The 16,367-nt window shown below is 44.9% G+C and overlaps 1 protein-coding gene across 2 annotated transcripts in view; it reads left to right on the top strand.

Annotated features, from left to right (window-relative positions):
- Positions 1–16,156, top strand: part of LOC133341903 (erlin-2-B-like) — a 43,989-nt gene extending 27,833 nt beyond the window's left edge. For both annotated transcript variants that reach the window (XM_061550723.1, XM_061550722.1), the window contains exons 6-12: positions 1,354–1,479; positions 2,198–2,271; positions 3,339–3,397; positions 4,274–4,365; positions 5,964–6,053; positions 7,285–7,364; positions 9,949–16,156. In XM_061550723.1, the coding sequence (XP_061406707.1) occupies positions 1,354–1,479; positions 2,198–2,271; positions 3,339–3,397; positions 4,274–4,365; positions 5,964–6,053; positions 7,285–7,364; positions 9,949–10,170 (743 nt within the window). In that variant the 3' untranslated portion in view covers positions 10,171–16,156. The remainder of the gene's footprint in view (positions 1–1,353; positions 1,480–2,197; positions 2,272–3,338; positions 3,398–4,273; positions 4,366–5,963; positions 6,054–7,284; positions 7,365–9,948) is intronic.
- The last annotated feature ends 211 nt before the right edge of the window (positions 16,157–16,367 follow it).

Raw genomic sequence — 16,367 nt, 5'->3', positions numbered from 1 at the left:
TCCCAGTGGCTTCCTAATATCGGAAGGAAGAGCGTTCCAGACGGCCTCGGAAGCGCATCTGAAAGCATGCGATGCGGTGACCGTCTTTGTTCAATGGTTAGCCAAAATCCGCTGCGAATATAGCCAGAGTTCGCATGATGGTTTATGCTCTTTGAGGAGATCAGCAAGGTATTGTGGTTCATTTGTGGCAAGCACTTTGTGTGTATTGAGTGCAACCTTAACACGTTCCTTCCGAGTGGGCAGGTAGGAACTTGGTTGGACAGCGCATTCGTGCATGACACACAAATTGCACAACAAACAGACAAATAATCCCTGGTGGGCAGTGTGGAACCTGTTGTTCCTACCTGTATAATATATTTGGTCGGCAACTGTAAGCCAATGCAGCTTGGCGATTGTGTATATTATTAATTGAGTAGTAGGTCACCTTTGAAGGCTACATTTCCATGTTAATATATATCTCGTTGTTAATCCACTGTTGGGTGAGAACTTTCCCATACTGTGCTAATCGTGGGTAGTTATTTGAGCATACGTCGGCTCACTGGTTAGTGCTGGTTGGTGATGGGGGAGCATGGAGGTATAGTACAACTATTTATTTTTCTGCACTGCCCTCTGCTGCCCATAACGTAATCCTGCAGGCAATAACGACTTGTTGTGAATGGTGTTCACCCTTTCAAGGAATACAGCAAAGGTCAACCCTGCTAAGCTTTCGACAAGATCAGACGACAGCATACGCTATAGAGAATTGCCAGCTACCGAACAGGCATCTTTATGGCACAGCGCTCGACTCGGATGGTTGCAAGTTCAAATTCCAGTCAAGGCTCAAGTCAACTCACAATCTCTTCAGGCTCAATATAAATGTATTATTTTTGTGGGAAGTCAACAGTAATTTTCTTTGGATGCACTCGGTACCCGCCATAGCAATGAGGAATTTTACCGCTGGCTCAGGACCGCTGCGAGAAATGAGCACCGCTCTAAGCGTACTTAAGCAACGAGAGGAACGTTTACTTGAAATTTTTTTTTTTTACCCTCTATGTACTTATGCACTCTACAGCGGACGAGCGTTATTTGAGCTTCCACACAGAGGTACTCATTTTAACTGCCTTGGAGGTATGATGGTCTAATGTTGTTGGATTATGAGTCGAGTGCTCCAACTCCAGCACCGCTCTGCTAGGTTAAATATAGCAGTGGATTGAGAATGCCTGGTGATACTGGGGGGAGCTGCAGAGACAGGTCTGAGGTGGTAGCTTTGGCGTGAAGTCGGGGGGGGGGGGGGGGGGAGTCTAGACGAACGTCACTCAGCATGTGCGTGTTTGTGTGCGTGTCGTGTTGTTTACGTGTGCGCGCGGCACGCAGTGTACGACATTGTGAAGAACTACACCGCTGACTACGACAAGACGCTCATCTTCAACAAGGTGCACCACGAGCTCAACCAGTTCTGCAGCGTCCACTCCCTGCAGGAGGTCTACATCGAGCTGTTTGGTGAGTGCACGCGGGAACTCCCAGCCGGTGTGCATGCACCGCTGTACACGCACGTACACACGAAGATCGAACCTCCGCCGTTTATCCGTACAGAATCCTGGGCTTGCCGCCGTTGGCGAGCATCTCTTTAAGGCCAGCGCGGTGCACACTTAGGGGGTGGTGACCAATTCCAACACTATATCTGGTGGCTTTTGACTCCCCATTGCTGATGTTCTAACACCAGGCGTGGTTAAAATATCGCTCCCCACGATAGCTGTGGCCAGGAATCAAACTAAGGTTGCTGGGTTCGTAGTGCAGTGTTTGACGATAATGCTCCAGTGTACACACATAGGTGCCCAAACAATACAAAGACCAATAACCCCCTTATAGCTTTAACAGACTATTTTGGGCAAAGTGCTGTTGGCGAGCACCTATGAAGGTCAGCACGGCACAAGAGGGGATGGTGGGTGGCCAGCACCAATTCTGGCTACCTTTGTCGTCTCCCTAGTGCCAATGTTTACACACCGTCCCAAGTATTAATTTGAGGTTGAGTCGACCTAGGGAAGGCCAAAGACTGGTTCGGATAATCGTCACTGGTGTTGGCCGTGAGCGGGAATTGAACTCGGCACCCCGGGTTCATCGCGCAGCGTGCTAACCGCTGCACTACCGCTCCACAAACGATACACACACAAACATACTCGCACGCTCGTGTGTCTGCTCTTCATCTCGGCGAGTGCAGATCAAATTGATGAGAACCTCAAGATCGCCCTTCAGCAAGACCTCACCTCCATGGCTCCAGGCCTCTTCATACAGGTGCCAATTCGGACCGCTTCCTTTAGACTCCGTAGGCTGTAAGGGATGGATGTTCATCTTAGTGCACCCTCAGCCACAATCATGGACATGTTATGAGGGCTTACTTGTACTGACAATGGTGAAACATTTTTGATGGTTTTCTTTTTTAAGTTGAAGCCTTGCTCAAATGAGTGAGAGGCAGCACTTGGCTCCATTGGTGACCATAAATAAGTGACGTAAATTGCACATTTTTCTAAGGCAGAGACCATTTTTTGGTAGTACAATTGCTTTTGATCTCTTCGTAAAATGCTCCTTGTTTTGTAAGTCCTGGAGGGATGATGGGCTGAGCCTACCCTGAACCAGGATTTGAACTTGCAACTCTCCAGTTACGAGTCATGTGTTCTAATGATTTACCACTGGATTTCCAAATGAATACAGTAAAATCTTGGATTGCGAGCATAATTGGTTTCGGAAACATGTTTGTAATCCAAAGCACTCGTATATCAAAGCACTCGTATATCAGTTGTGATCACGTGACGCTCGGCAGACAAAACGTATACACGTACTACTCGTATTGCAAGACCTCGCTCGTTTATCAAATTAGTATTTATTTTAAAAAATTGCTCGTCTTGCAAAACACTCGCAGACCAAGTTACTCGCAATCCAAGTTTTTACTGTACGCTTCACTTTATCTACTGGCTCTCGAACGCAGCTGAGCTTGTGCAATATTTTGGGGCTTTCAAGGCATTGTGATGAATATTTCCGATGATCCCATGGGCTCTCTGTTACCGCCGATTAGCACGTTTGGCTACGTCCGTTGTGAAAATAAGTTCATCTTGCATACGTGCCTTGTTTGATGTCATGTGTGTACAAGAGTGCCCTCATTCTGGGAGCGTTTTTCAAAGCTCTCCACTGCGAAAGGAATGCGATAGTACCCACGCTTTATGCTACCTCAAATCAATGCGTTGCAAGCATTGTGATAACAATGGCGATGGTGATTGAAAATTATGTTGTCAGTGGTTGCGATGATGGTGCTCTTAATGTCAGCGTTGATGATGATGACGACAGTGAGGGTGTTTTGCACGCAGGCTGTTCGCGTCACGAAACCAAAGATCCCGGAAGCCATTCGAAGAAACTATGAGCTCATGTGAGTGAGCCCTCTCCCCTGTGTAGCCGTTTGGGGGGGGGTCATTTGTCTGTGTGTGTGTGTGTTTTATCGCGACCATTTACTTGAATTGTTTCAAATTTGTTACTGATAGTTTTTTTAAAATATCATTATGTTTGGATTCCAGATGAAAATTATCCTCGTTGAATGTGTAATGGAAACATAAACTAAAACTTGACAGTGACGATTCTTTTGAGGTCTCCTCGTATATGTGCACAGGTCGATGCATTCTGAATCTTTGCATCAAGAGTTTCTAGTTGGATTTGAGACTACATTTCGGTTGTATAGTGCTTCATAAAAACTGAATATATAGAAGGTGATGTTGCTGAGTAGAGTGGCAGACGATTTTATAAAGAATACATAAATAATGGAATTCCTTAGTTTAGAGCAATGGTTCTTAAAAATCACTGCAGCCTTGCACCTCTTTGGTTCCCAATTGTTAAACATTTATAATATTAATAAATACACGGGTTTGATGAAACAATGTAGTTGTACTTACGTGCCCGTGATTTACCTTCTCAATAAATCTGACATGTCTTGCACCCCCAGACACGGCATCTCGTACCTCCAGGGGATGCTTGCACCCCAGGTTAAGAACCACTGATTTAGAGAGACAAGTATTTTTACATTAAGAGCCACAGTTTTGGTGGAATATTGAATGAGACTGACGTTGAATGAACTTTTATTGGTTGTTCGGGGTGGGGGCGGGTGAAATTATTAAAACGATGATGACGTTAGCGATTCTGCTGAGCGCATAGTGGAACGGATATGACAGAGTGGAGTGCGAGTGCCTGGAAGCCGCCCATTTTAAATCGCTTGACTGGGCGAAGCGTTCTCACGTCTCTGTTCCCATGGCAGGGAGGGTGAGAAGACAAAGCTGATGATCGCGGCACAGCGACAGAAGGTTGTGGAGAAGGAGGCGGAGACGGAACGCAAGAAAGCCATCATCGGTAGGGTATGGGCCACGGCCCCGTGTCTCCCACTTACACTGTGCATCAGTGTTGGGTGCCGCAGTGGCAAATGTTAACTCCCTCGCCCGGTATGCAGGAGGTCGTGGGTTCGTTCCGAAACCTGATGCCTGTATATTTGGAGTTTGCATGTTCTACCCGTGGTCGCTTGGATTTTTCTCCGGGTCCTCCGGTTTTTCCCCTCCATATTTAGAAACATGCCTTAAGAGTATTTGGCTACAATACATTTCCACGTGATAAGCCACTTCGTTGAGCTATCATTTGCGGCCATGTCGCTTCTGAAAAAGAGCCGTATAGCTCAGTGGGCCTTAACCTGGTAAAATAAAAAAAAATGTAATACAATTCTGCAACTTAATTGTGATTGCACTGGGATTAGTCTGACATAATCTGCCTGAGGCGATTTGCGCTACAGGGAACTTATTACTTAACGTTGATTTACGTTTGTGCAATATGTGCGATTTCTCACGTGATGCCAGTTGTCTTTGCTCTAATTTCTATTTGCTTTATAGCTGGAATCTTAATTTGTTGTTTGCTTTTGGTGACCCAGGTGACTTGCAATTGAGATCCATCTTGTTCTCTTGAGTTCCCTTCTGGTTGAACAAAATAAACTTGAAATCTGATCAACAGCGATGGGTGAGGGGGCCCATAGTGGGCAGGTACCTCCACACGGGTGGAGGGGAATTATCACGATTCGGAGTCTTAACTATTCCATGATCAGTTATTTTTTGTCTTTCTTTACCATCTTGTTGGTATTTTCATTCTGTCTAGTTTTTTTACACTTGTCATATATATTTGCTTGTCATAGTTTGCATACATCTTAGTTACTTCCCACACGCATGACTGAGTGTATTATTATGAGGATAAGAATGTTCATCTTCTTGGTTCTTTCGGTAAAGTCACGTAATGTGACTTTAACGAAAGAACCAAGAAGATGAATCCCTGCGGTCACGAAAGCTTTAAATCGAAAGATAAGAATGTTATTTAATCTAAATCGATGTATCGTTGCGTTGTACATGTCTAGCCCATACTGCCGGTGTTGGCACATCGGGCCACATCACTCCTTTTGTGGCCTTACTCACTGCACTTGCGCAACCAGTCTTTATGACTAAATGGGGAACCTTAATATTTTTTCTACGTATAAATGTGTCCGGTTGAATTTATTTCTGTAAAGTTGTGTGTATTTATTTGTACACGCTTTAATGTGGGGAGCAGTAGTGGAGTGGTTGGCGCACTGCGCTACGATCCCTGATGACCCGGGTTTGACTCTTGGCCAGGTATAACAGCAGTGTGAAGTGGCACCTGAACCTCACCGGGGCCTCCTTTTATGTCTTCTCCATCATAATTGAGCACTCAGTGCTGATGTTGGCACACTGTACCAGGACGAAAAGAGAGGTGGCTAAGGCATAGGTTCTGACCACAGCACAACCCTCTCGTGTGCTTTGCTGTACAAATAAATACATGTGGCCTTAACAAGCACTCGCTCGCGGGACTTGCCCCAACATACCGTGAAGATGAATGGGGAAAATCTGTGCTTTCCATGTATATTCATGCATCTGTCTTTGCGCTCTACATGTGTCCAGAGGCTGAGAAGGTGGCGCAGGTGTCCAAGATCCAGTTTGAGCAGAAGGTGCAGGAGAAGGAGACGGAGAAGAAGATGTCCGAGCTGGAGGGTACGTTGTGCTCCCACGGTTGCACGCACATTGACGCGTACAGAGCTGCACCAGGCCAGCGGCGCTTCAGCGCCCGTTACAATATACCATCCATAATAAACGTTTTTGGGTTAGATCGCGTTATTTATAAATGTGTCATAACCCTCCACCACCCGACACTGCCAATCAGCAAAAAAGTTTCACGTTGACAAAAGACAAATAGTTCACCACTTTAGCCCACCGGTGTGTTGAAGAGTGAATCCACAACATTTACAGTTTTTGAGTACGACGTTTCGCTGGTAATTACATCCAGCATCATCGGGCAATACGCCAGAAGTAGTGAACTATTTGTCTTTTGTCAACGTGACACTTTTTTGCTGATTGGCCGTGTCGGGTGGTGGAGGGTTACGATACATTTATAAATAACGCGATCTAACCCAAAAAACTTTATTATGAATAATATTGGTCGCGAAAGCCTACGTGTTAAATTGAATATACCATCCGTCATATCGTCACCAGTGAGCACCACCTTGGATATAACTTGTGACAGTTCGTGCATCGGCCCAAAATTAACTCGAGGCAATAAGGCCGTTGTGCGCGAGTCTTCAATCTCGTCCGATGTGATGAATTCATTTGGAACCTCTTATCTGTGACACTATCCACAATACTTCGGATATTCGCATGAAATCGTCTCTGAAATCATCCCAGTAAACTTACAAATTGTGAGGGAGGCATTTTCAGAGCACTTTCTGAGCATTGAAAAACATTTTTTTGCAACGTTAATTAGACAAGCGGAGGGTTAGCCAAGCGGAGGGTTTAGCTCAGCGGAGGGTTTAGCCAAGCGGAGGGGTTAGATGCACCCTATGGTGTTGCTCCTCTCCTGTTTACAGCTCTGAGCCTCGTGGTTGAAATGACACATTCCTTTGGCAGTAGGATGGGCCTGTCCAGAGGACAACCACAGTTGACTTCCCACAATGTGGCACTTTATCGACCACTGTGGGATGATGGGCTGAGTCAACCCCACCATGATCATATATTTACATTTTTGCATTTTAATTTGCTAGGTTGTACATGGACATTCACATTTACCATCATAATCGGGAGCTAATGGCCGATCCTTTGCTGTAAAACACGTTGGTTGATTTACTACAAAATCCTAACGCCTTGAATGGATAGAAGTGACAAGCATTGCAGAAGGAAGCGTCGGGCCGCATGTTTCATCGAACTCTTGTGGTGTGTGCGTGTCGCTCAGACACGGCATTCCTTGCTCGGCAGACGACAAAGGCCGACGCAGAGTACTACACGTCGCTGAAGACTGCAGAGGCTAACAAGGTGAAGTGTGTGCTTGGAGTAGAGGATGCAGTGGTTTACACGCTACAGTATGGACACAGTGACTCGCGCTGAATTCCTCCATGAGAACAACACGAGTGATAATTCGTATCCGAATCTGGTGTCCACCTACCCTGGGTTAACTCGGCCTAGATTCGGCACCCCTGTACTTAAACCCCAGGATCTGGGCAGTGGTGGTTCAACAAACGATACAGAGGCACAACGTTATGAGTTTATACTCTTGGGTTTTTTCGGTAAAGTCACGTAGGTAAAAATAAAATAAAAACACATTCCTGCGGAGGGAGATGGTAGGAACGTTGGGTTGCTCGGTCAATGGCCAGGGTCAACGGCGGCGTGGTGTATTCCGCAAATATGGCCGACTGAGAGGGCGGGCACAAGCCGGCGTGTGTAGGTTTTATAAGGGCACCACGGGGTGACCAGCCCCTCCCCACCCAGCCCCACACAACCCAGCCCCACCCTCCCCACCCAGCCCCTCCCCACCCTCCACACCCTCCACACCCTGCCCCTCCCCTCCCTCCCCTCTGCCACCCAGCCCCACCCCTCCCATTTTTGGATGCACGACGGACGGACGAACACAATAATCCCCTGTGGGCTGGTGTAACCAGGAGGTTCCTACCAGTATAAATGAAAACAACTAAATTAAATCACGACGTTTCGGAAGCAACACAAGCCTCCGTCTTCAGGTGGAACACGCCACAGCAAAATCACCTGAAGACGGAGGCTTGTGTTGCTTCCGAAACGTTGTGATTTAATTTAGTTGCTTTAATTTATTTAATTTTATTTTTTACCTACGTGACTTTACCGAAAAAACCAAAGAGTATGAATCCTTGCAAGTCAAGAAAGCCTTCAAATCTAGAAGTTATTAGTTTATTTGTCAGTCACGTGGCTACCTCAATGCGCACGGGGCTTTTGAACCCAGTTTACTCGGCAAATTTTTGCCCTGGTGAGAGTAACCGGTGTTTCGTGGTTAAGTCACCGATGTTGTAATCTCTCTGCACAAGCTCCGTATTTTGACAAGCGCTCCCATGTGCAAACTCTAGTCTCTTATTACCCATTCATGGCGTTCTCAATTGCCTTGCTTTAAAAAAAATAAATCCCAATCGTATTTCTGTTATGTGGTCAATACTGTCACCTACTTGCACAATCCGCTGTTGGATAAAGGGCCATCACATTCTGTGCATCATCTGGCTGGGTGGCTGCCATGATTTTCTCGCTTGACTCACAATTGGAATGTCGTGATTTAAAACCCCAGGGTGGGGTTTACTCAGCTTTATCATCGCTCCTGATGTTGATCAAATGAGTACTGCATTGTTGAACGTCAACAGTAGTCATCGTGCGGAATGGCTGGCCTCCCACCTTGACAATGTGGAATTTTCAGGGAGATCGTTTTTGCTATTTTTTTTTGCTGGGTAACAAATAACAGGAGGACCAGTGGCACAATGATTAGTGCATTTCCCTTTGAACCCAGTAACCTGAGTTCAAAGCCTGGCCATGGATAACAGTAGTGGTGAATGGTGTCTGAACTGGTTCCAGGGTCTTGCCCTCTCATTGCCGACCTGCACTGATTAGTGTGGTGAATTCAGGATGGTTAAACAACTCCCTTGACTGTGACACGATGGTGATTAAACCAAGGAGAAGGTAAGTGACAAAGGGCTGTGATAACAGTGTAATAACGAGTACAGTCGGGCCCCTGGGAATCGTGGCTTCGCATGATACTCGCGTTTATAATTAGTTTAATTCCCAGTTAAGGATTAAAACATCCCATCAGTCCGTGGGTGTCAATAAAATGAGTACTACTTTCTGAGAAGTCAACATCTACCGTCCTACAGACAGAAAGGTGGAATTTCCACCACTTGTTTAGGGCTCCCCATTTCAGAGGAGTGCTGCTCCTGTTGCTTATTTCAGTAGAGAGACGCTTTCTTTATACCTTCGACTTTCTACAGGAGTATCACTTTGTGGAATATGTTCGTTCGTTCATTTCTCAATCCGCTTGTCCTGGTGAGGGTCGCGGTGGCAGCATGTTGAGTAGAACAGTCCAGACTTCCCTTTCCCTGGCGATGGACTCTAGCGTTGAGGGAGGCATTTTCAGAGCACTTTCTGAGCATTGAAAAAACTTTGTTTTGCAACGTTCATTAGACAAGCGGAGGGTTTAGATTATACAGTACCAAACACAGACTCTAGCTGTTCCTGCAGAATTCCCAGGTGTTCCCAGGCCAGCCGAGTGACATCGTCCCGCCAGCGTGTTCAGGGCTGGCCCCGGGGTTTTCACGAAATATGTTGTCAACAGTAATTGCCTTGTGGGGAAATAGGCCCCACCTGATGACTTTCACATTCCCACCACTAGCTTAGGGCCACCAAAATAAATGAGCCCTGGCCTATTCTCGTTTTTTTGGCAAAACGCTTTGACGTTCATCTTTCTGTGTTTAAAGTGGGACTGACAAAACATCCCAATTCGGGGGGGGGGGGGGGGGTGGGGGCCTTTTCAGTGAGGCTTTCATGGATAAATAAAGGGAATTGGTGGTAATGCTTTTATGGTCACTGATTTGTCACTGTTGCGCGAGCGTAGGTGAAGCTGACGCCCCAGTATTTGGAGGTCATGCGGTACCAGGCCATCTCCGCAAACGCCAAGGTCTACTTTGGCCGCGACATCCCCAGCATGTTTCTGGACGGCATGATGCTGGGCGGCCGCAGTGGACAACCACCCACCGGCGGGGGGGGGCAACGGGATTCCTCGACCGCCGACGGTTCTCCTGACGACTCCCAGGCCTCGCAGCAGCAGCAGCACTAACGGCGGAATGAATGACATCCGCTACAAGCGACAGCTTGCACGGAAAGATTATCCTAGAATCGGCGAGGATTGACATATCGTAAGATTATTCCTACGCTGAACGATGTGTGCAAGAGTTGACGTGTCAATGAAATGACTTTCACATTGAATGACTTCTACGCGGAGAGACATCTACACCGAGTGATTTTAACAATGACTCGTGTGGGAATGACTTGCTGGTTGAATTCTTCATTGATTGGTATCTTGGCTGGATTTCTTTAAAGACAAAATAAAAAAAAATACAAGAGTTGACTGCTAGAAGAAATTACATCAACTAGGAATGACCTCTATAGTGCATGATTTTTTTGCAGTGACATCTTGCCTGAATGAGTTGACACGTATACCGATTAATGTCTGTATGAATTTACATCAATAAGGACTGACATTTTTAATAAGTGATTTCTATAACAAACAAAAAATGACATCTAGATAGGATGACATCTAGGGACAACCTACACAGACACACCTGGAGTTTCACGACGTGAGGACTGCGTGACATTGAGACTAACACGACGCGGGGGGAACTTTGCTAAATGACACCTGGCACACAGGTGTCGTGGTGTCGGCACCACCACACCCTGTCCCAAACTAATAAACGGCCGCCTCGGCAAAGTGTGGGCGACAACGTGGTGGGGCGCTGTCGCCAAAACTCGGAAATAACCGTGGGCGCAGAGGTAATGGGAACGGCACAGAACATTCGTGTGCACGTGTTTCTGCAGGAAAAATATCTTGAATGGTAACTCTGAATCGGTTACCTTTTTTTTCGCTTTACCAGAATCGTGTACAGCGTTCGGATTCTACATCGATCCTTCTCCCCATGTTAACCTGCTCAAGGAGAAACTGGAAGATAACAAAAATGTACCAGTAATTTCGTAACACGATTTGATTTCCTGCAGTGTATATGCAATTTTAGTCTTTGTGCACTAATGCTGAAATACATTATTTTCGTCAATGAAGCTGCACCTTGTGGTGTTTCTCAATCCATGCCCAACGCCTTGATTTTGGAACCGCTGTAATCAACTCTCAATCAACACTGTGTTGTTTTGAAAGGCGCCTTTCTTAAACCAATGCGCGATGTATAATTTATGATTCTCCGAAAAAAACTTGGGAAATCCATACCTGTCAACCCATATGGTTTCTACCCCCCCTCATCACCCCCCCCCCCCCGTATTCTTGTACAGGGAAATTGAGTTTTCAGGTCTATACGGTGTACAGCCGTTTCAATACGGGCACAAACACATTTTTTCGTCTTGTGTTTCTCCCTTGTGGTCGGACTTTGTTTGATGAACGTTGAGATTTATAAGTGGCACGGGGTGACCAATAAGGTCTGAATTGGACTGTAAAAATGTAGGCACTGGTAAGGGGTTGACAGGTATGGAAACCACGCAATTAAAATAATCGGGTTAATCTGAACCGTAACTTAGATGCTGTGTTAGCTTTCATCCATGATGCCGGGCTGAACAGGTAACGTGTATTAGTTTTTTAAGCTTGGGATGTTTAGAAAGTCCCTTATTTGACGAGGTCGAGAATTCCACTTGGTTGGGGCCATATAAGCAAAAGAACGGACCCGGAATGTGTGTTCACTCCCCGAGGATGTATAGCCATTGTGACACCCACCTGAAAAGCAGTTAACTACTTGTAGGAGGCCATACACAAGTCATACACAAGTAGGATTCTAATAAGCTGCGTGAAATTTCAGTGTTCTCCCCTCGTATGCATTGGGGTTTTTTTCCCCATACACTAGTTTCTGCCCACACACAAAAACAGAACTCAAAGGAACCCACGAAACATCCCAAGCACATCCTTTCTGAATATTGTCATCTATTGACGTTTTCCTGGGTAAAGAAAGGTAACATTGTTTTTCGTAGAGTGTTCTTGCTGTGAGCAAAGAACTAGAGTAGCAAATATAATGTTACGAGTTTCAATTCCTGTGCGGGATCAACTCGGCCATCCTTCCAGGGCCAATGAATACCATCTGTGGGAAGTTACACGTGATCATCCCATGAGGAGACTCCCACCATGGGAATGTGGAATCTCCTCCGCTGGCTAAGGGCCACCACGAATGGAGACGATTACTGCCCCAGTGGGGAGTCGGGTTTTATTGCCTTGACCTGTGGAGTCTATACACTGGACAGCAGCCGTAATTTACATCGTACTCGCAAGCTCCGTTCAGCAGTGAGCAGCCAATGCCGCCAATGAAAGGAAAGTCCTCAAATGCACTTTGCGGATTACGACACCCAGTGGCGAATCCGTGTAAGCCATTGTGCCCCCAACCACTGGATACACGTGGACCCATTCCCCCCCCCCCCCTCTGTGATCGCCAAACCCTCCAATAGCCCGGATATTCTGCGTAACACCATGGCGCTAAGGAAAGACGTGCGAGTGAATATCTCAAATTGGTTGAGCTTTTTTTAAAATTATGATTCATATAACTGTTGTAACAATTGAGCGTGTGGGGTGGGTCCTGCGGTGTGTAATGTCGCGTGTGCGGCCCCAGGGTCCCCCTTATAAGACACTCTGCGTGCGATGGTGCTGGGGTTGTAAAATGGGCGAACGTAGCTGCATTCATGCCGAATACACCGGGTAAGAATACAGTTTAAATATGAATTATCCCAACACGTAGGTCCCGTAATGAGTAGGATTAGTGTTATTCTTACTCGTTTGCTATGTGTTTTTCCATTCCAAATTTTGCTGCAAAATACTGTGCTCGCCGAACGCATGCAATCTTCCTAGGCTATTGCCAGACTCCTCAAACACTAAACAGCTTCTAGAATTACTTTTTTTTCCCTCGGGTTTAATGAGACCGTGGGCTTTAATTATTGCTGTTTGGTGCGGATAGGTTCTGAGGTTTAGTGGTCTTTTTAGTTAATTAATTGAGCCATATGTAATATCTACTTTGAAGTTTGATTCGATGTTTTCTTATTCTCATAGATACTATATTATTCATATCTTAGCTGTGTAACATAAATGCATAGTCCTGTCCACTGGGCCAGTTTCTACAAAGGCAGTAAGTTTGATTGTTGCTGCTGCTGCCCAGTAATGTCTGTGGAGCCGATCAAAGCGTGCCGTTTTCTGTAAAGTGGATATTAAAGACCTTGTAGATCATTCACAAGATTGGGCCATTTTGTATCGGTGTAAGATCTCAAATTTGAAATTGACCTCCGTATTGTTAAATGGCAGAAGTGGTTGATGATGGTGTCAGGAGCACCGTCCTGAGTTCAAATCTTACATTCCGGTCTGAAATGAAATTATCTGCCCAGTTTCCCAATAAATGAAGAATATAACAAAAAAATTACTTTGAAATGGTTAAACATGTATCGGACGACTTAACCATGCAGGTCTTTGAGGAGTTGCTGAGCTGTACCATCCGTCTGCAGTCTTTCCTCATGTTGACAAGACTCTACTGTTTGTAGGAAGATTGTCGGTGCAATGCGCTTTTCTTGGCCTCTTTGCAATGATGGGTATCAATGTTGGAACTTAATTTTGCTTCAATGTCCCAACATAGTAAACACCATGGCAGATGCATTTCCGCAACGTCGGTGCATCTTTTGAAAAGGCGTGAATCTCCCGGTGCAGTTGCTTTCCCCGAGTACATTCAGCCACTCATTTTCATTGTGACACGGATGTTAACAATGTTCTAGATCTGAAAAAAGCTTTTGTTAAAGGAGTTATAAAATGTCATTAATGAAAGCTTGGTGGAGCCCTTGAGTTAACCTGGATTGAACAGTGCCTTCTTCGAGGTTGTCCTCTGGATAGACTTGCCATCTCCAGGGGAATGTCGAATTCCTGCGGCTACTTCAAAGCCACCTGTGGAGATGATTCACCATCCCACGCCAGCTCTTGTTTTGGGTGCACAAATACCATCCGATTGAGTACATAGGGCCCTTGCAGTCCACACGTAGCTCAATGTTGAGTGATCCTCACCTATATGCAAGCTTTTAACAAGGGTCCTATTGTCTCAAGCCTATACATCTGGGTGCCTGCGGAACCGAGGAATAACGTTGCATACGAGGGAAAGGTTTTTGAAAACGCGGTGCCACGCTTAATAATTGGCGGCGAGCTGATCCCATAATTATGTACTGGGTGATGTATAATTGCATTGTTGATGTTAGGAAATAGCATATTAAAAAAAATAATAAGTTTCAGCCCTTTTGTGAATTTAGTGTTGGACTAAAAAAAAGTCAGACAAATTTGTAGAATAGTCGTTTCTATTTTATGGTTGGCCAGAATACATTATATTATGTTCTGTCATTACTATAGGCTGTAATAAGTTAATGGTGGATAAATGCACACCTTCAGCTGTCCCTTACTGTAATTAAGATTTGTTGTGGTCTATGCCAGGTTTGCGACATGCGTTTCCTCCATCGTGAACTGTCAAATGCCTCAGAATATTGGGCTGCACTTGCCTCTGTCCGTTTGTTGCCCAGCTGCGTGGCTATAAAATACCTGGAACTGCAGAGGTTACAACAACAGACACTGTTATGAGGAGGATATTGTCCTTGAATCCAGTAGAATATGAGATGTTGATGGAAATGAGGGACCTGATCCACTTGACTTCACACAGCCAGTCTTATGCCTGCTTGTGTCAAAGCTGCGAAAGCAGTCGGTCGTGCAGGACTGCTTCTTGTTGCAAATGTAGACTTTTGTTCTGAGGCAAATGGACCGATCAAGCAAGGCAGCTTGGGTTTTGAACATTTGACTGTTTAGTTGAGTCGTTTAAAGGCTGGGCTGAATTATTCTGTTGATAAAGTTGACACCTTTGCCGTGATGTAATGTCTTTTCATTTCACCGTTCACAGCATGGCAAATGTGTTGCTTTATAGGAACTTCAACATTTTAAATTGGTCATGCTGCTGGCTGCGTTATTTTTCACTCCTGTAGGGGTTTGTTTTCTTAATTTAAGTAGTAAGTAAAATGAAATGATTAGTTTCTTGATAAAAAAAAAATTGAATAAGATGGCTGCTTTTTTGTGTCTGTGGCTTGAAATTCAGCTTTAGGAGAAACACATTTTTCGCTAAACAAAGTGTTACATTTTCAGTGACATGACCACTTGACATTCCAGATTTGAACCATTATTTCTATCGAGTTTGTTTAAAATTATCATCCCGCAGTACAAGTAAAAAACAATGCGGTCTCTGTCATGTATTGTAAATTATTTAAATGTTTTGGGGTGTCTTCATAGGAGTGAATGAGTTTCCCTTGGACTCAAATTATACAAAATAAAGAGTCCATGCCGATCTGACACTTAAATATATTGGTTCGGTATAATCCACTAGAACATACATGTGTTTTAAATTTCCTAATTTAAAAGTTGCGTGTAACCTATTTGGTTTTACCCCGTGGATGAAACCTGCCCTCATCAATCTACATTTCAAGCCCAAAAAGTGGTTTTGTGTTTCCATAGCTTTAGATTTATGCATCCTTAAAATTCGTTTAGATGTGTATTGTTTTCAACTACAAATGTGTTATTGTGAGAATGGAAAAAACGGTCTGGTTTCACGTCTTAAGTGAATGGCCACCACCGAAGCCACAGTTCAGTGACATCTCAGTAAAAGTTGCGATGTGGAATTGAGCTTGTTGTGGAAAGCTCATGGGAAATCTTTAATGTTGGTGACTTGCATGGTGTTTTGTTGTGCTGACTGACGCAGTGAGTGAATGCTTTCCATTTAAATCCTGCTATTTTATTTGGCTGCCTCTGCAAAACGCTACTTTTTTAACCCTCAGTGACAAACACGAGGACTGCTTGTGATCTTCTAAAATACACGCTTATAGAATCGGTAGTTACCTTTTGGATTGTTTCCGTTGTGCATTTTTATCGCTTAAGTTGGTATCTGGTGGGGTTTTTGACGTCTTTATGACGATTTGGGGTTTGTTTTGAAGGGGCTTGAATGGGTGAGCAAGATTCATCTCACCCAAAAGTGGCTTAATAAAAACTAGGGTTGTTAAAATTGTGTTTTTTGTTTTTTTACATTCATTCTTGGTACACCCCCTCCCCGGTAAAAAAAACCGGTTTGCCTCGTGAAGAAATGTCTCGAGCAAAAAACACAACCTCGTCAGCCTTTTTAAATCCTTTATTAAGTTCGCTTGCTTGCTTAGGACCGTGCAAATCTTTCGGTCGTTTTTTAACCCACTTCCCGTGATCCAATCGAGCTGACATTT

Source organism: Lethenteron reissneri, chromosome 12 (assembly GCF_015708825.2).
Source record: "Lethenteron reissneri isolate LAM-NWPU_2019-01 chromosome 12, ASM1570882v1, whole genome shotgun sequence".
NCBI classification, from domain to species: Eukaryota; Metazoa; Chordata; class Hyperoartia; order Petromyzontiformes; family Petromyzontidae; genus Lethenteron; species Lethenteron reissneri.
This window is presented reverse-complemented; position numbering and strand designations above follow the sequence as displayed.